Source organism: Hordeum vulgare, chromosome 6H, assembly GCF_904849725.1.
Source record: "Hordeum vulgare subsp. vulgare chromosome 6H, MorexV3_pseudomolecules_assembly, whole genome shotgun sequence".
In the NCBI taxonomy this organism is placed as follows: Eukaryota; Viridiplantae; Streptophyta; class Magnoliopsida; order Poales; family Poaceae; genus Hordeum; species Hordeum vulgare.
This window is the reverse complement of record NC_058523.1, coordinates 83,645,732-83,648,440: the sequence shown is the minus strand read 5'-3', so window position 1 is coordinate 83,648,440 and position 2,709 is coordinate 83,645,732. Positions and strand designations below refer to the sequence as shown.

At 46.2% G+C, this 2,709-nt stretch overlaps 1 protein-coding gene across 1 annotated transcript; it reads left to right on the top strand.

The window, feature by feature from the left end:
• The first annotated feature begins 513 nt into the window (after positions 1-513).
• On the top strand, positions 514-1,664 carry LOC123405956. The gene is made up of 3 exons (XM_045099464.1): positions 514-609; positions 790-873; positions 973-1,664. The coding sequence occupies exons 1-3, from the start codon at positions 532-534 to the stop codon at positions 1,426-1,428; spliced, it is 618 nt and encodes a 205-aa protein (XP_044955399.1). The 5' UTR covers positions 514-531; the 3' UTR covers positions 1,429-1,664.
• Positions 1,665-2,709: the final 1,045 nt, after the last annotated feature.

Genomic DNA, 2,709 nt, shown 5'->3' with positions numbered 1-2,709 from the left:
GTCATGCATGGTCTCGTATGGTTTGGTTTGGTTTCTAAAGAAAGGGAGGGAGGGATCTTTGGGTGCGCCGCTCGCAAAGAAATTAAAGGAAACAAACAAAAGATAATCCACGCACCGCTGATTTCACTCATTCAGTGGGTATGCACAATCACATCACATGGAAACAAATAAATCGACGATGCATGGGTATGGAAACTGAGAAACACTACTTGGTCCACAATGGAATGAGGAATGGCCTACGAGGTACCACACAAGGAAACAATCGGGAAGGAGGATTCCGCTCCTTTCATCCATCGGAATTTATTAGCTTTCCCGCCTTCATTATCTTCATTACAGGAAGACGCACAACATTTGGCGCCAAAATTCTCCTCTCCTTCCCGCCACGGCTACAGCTAGCTGCACCTATATATACACCATCCATCAAACACCACAACGCAAGCAACCATCCATCTGTCTGACTAGTATTACATGGCGCCAACTCACTCGGAGGTTATGTTCCTCGATGACTGCAGCGACGACGACCTGCTTGGTATGGACCTCGCCGACGTCATCTCCCTCGACAAACTTGACTTCTCCGACAATGGCCCCGGCAGCAACAGCACATGCTCCGTAAGATATTTTCTCGGCTAACAGACTCTCCCTCTAACAAAAAGCTAACTAAGTATCTTGCAGATTTATTTATTTTGCACAACCTTCATTTCAACATATTTTGATCTGAAAATTTACACACTTGTGCATTCATTCAGAATTTTATTTGATTCGGTTTTCTACTTTCTTTTTTCTTACAAGGTGGACAAGACCTTCTCTAAAGATAATGACATTGACGTTGACAATGCCGTCATCTTAGACCACGACAACGGCAAAGGATGCAATGTAGTTTTTTTCCCTACTATAACTATATATATGTTGGTTACATCGTACGTTTGAGAAATCATGAGAATTAATACTATTTGATTTTTTTTTCTATACAAGGCTTATGATGTTTTTGTTATCCCCTCCGACGATGAGGAGTCTTCTGCTGACGACAACACCGCAGACTCCAATAGTGGCACAAATGCAGTAAGCAAGAAGAAGCGGGGGTCGAGGAAGCCGTACAACTACTGGCACTCCGACGATGAGTTTCAGATAATTGAAGCCGATGGAATGCTCCGGAAGAAAAGGAAATACAGAGGCAGGAAGGTACCGGCGTCAGCACTCATACGGGAATTGAAGAAGGGCCCGTTACCCATCATCTACCGTGGCAAATTTAGTGAGTCCAGGGTCCGTCGGAAGCGGGAACATTTGATGGAGAACTTTCGCAAGGCGGTACAGATGGGCGACAAATACAAGCCAATCAACACGCACCATGAAGAACTCTATAACCGTTGCACAGTGGCGTGGCCACATATTATTGAAGAAGCAGACGGTACCGTACACAAACAGAGATAATATAGATATAGTTTATATATGCATGCCACGGACGTTTTTACATTTTTAGTTTGAGACTGAACCTTTTTACTTTGAGTTTGTTTTTGGCGTGTTGGAGAGATGGCTGCATACGCATTCCTAGGTATCCAGCATGTACAGAATGTGTATCCAGTATGATGATGGGTTCCCAGCTCTTGTTCTGACCCATGTTATTTTATTTTGTTTCTTGATGATGACATGAGAGTTGTTATCGTTTCTAAACCTGAAGATATATTCAGCTATATACTATGTGGCACTAGAGTACTGAATCTTTTCACGCAGCTTGATCCACGCAAATACTACCATGCATCTACTTGGGCATAGAGCACTTGAAAGTTGAAGTGATGAATCACAAAAGTATGGCAAACATCATTACATAATCTACTACTACTAACTAGCAGTGCCTTAATTCTGTATTCCAAAAAATCGTATTCGTATGATCCATACCTTCCTGGAGGAGGCACCGCTCCCTCATCTTGTGCACGACGCCGACTGCTCTCGATATTGAGCAGCAGTATCGATCAGGTAAGGGAGCCTCTTCCAATTGCGTGGGCTCTCGATATTGTAGCAGCATCAATCAGGTAGGAGAGGAAAACGGCCTCGACGCCCGCCGCGGTAGCAGACGGGCCCACCGCAAACATAGTGTTAACGCTTGGTGACTTGAGTTTGTGACAGTGAAAATGATAGGATGAGATTGGAAAGACACGGGACTTTAGCATATATTTCCGTCCGGCAAAATCGTCCCTGTCATGAAACAGAAATCGCAAAAACGTGCTTTAAAACTTTAAACTTGGATGATCATGTAAATTAGTACTCCTAGAAGATATAGATAAACATAAATCTAGCTGCAGGCTCATTGCTTGATGCTGAGGTAGAACCCCCCAACCGCACTTCGACAACCGTTGGAGAACTCGTACTCTGCTCTTGCTTCGAATTCGCCGCCGTGAACTGTTTGGCAGGGCCATCTTCTCCAGCCTCACCGCGTCCTGGGCGGCGAGGACCTCCTAATCTGCCTCGCGGACACCTCTTGGTGCTTGGCCAAAGAGCATTGCAGAGCTCGAAGAAGAGAGTCCACACGCCCTGGCCGTCGCTACAGGAGAGCCCACCGCGTTCGCGCGTCTACGTTAACACTTAACACCATGTCGACAGCGGGCCGACTGGAGCTGTCGACCTATGTCTCGTGTCGGGCGAGCTTGCACGGCGGCGATCCACCTCGGCCACCGTGCTTGCGTGACTCGGCGAGACAATGACGGGACCGCACGG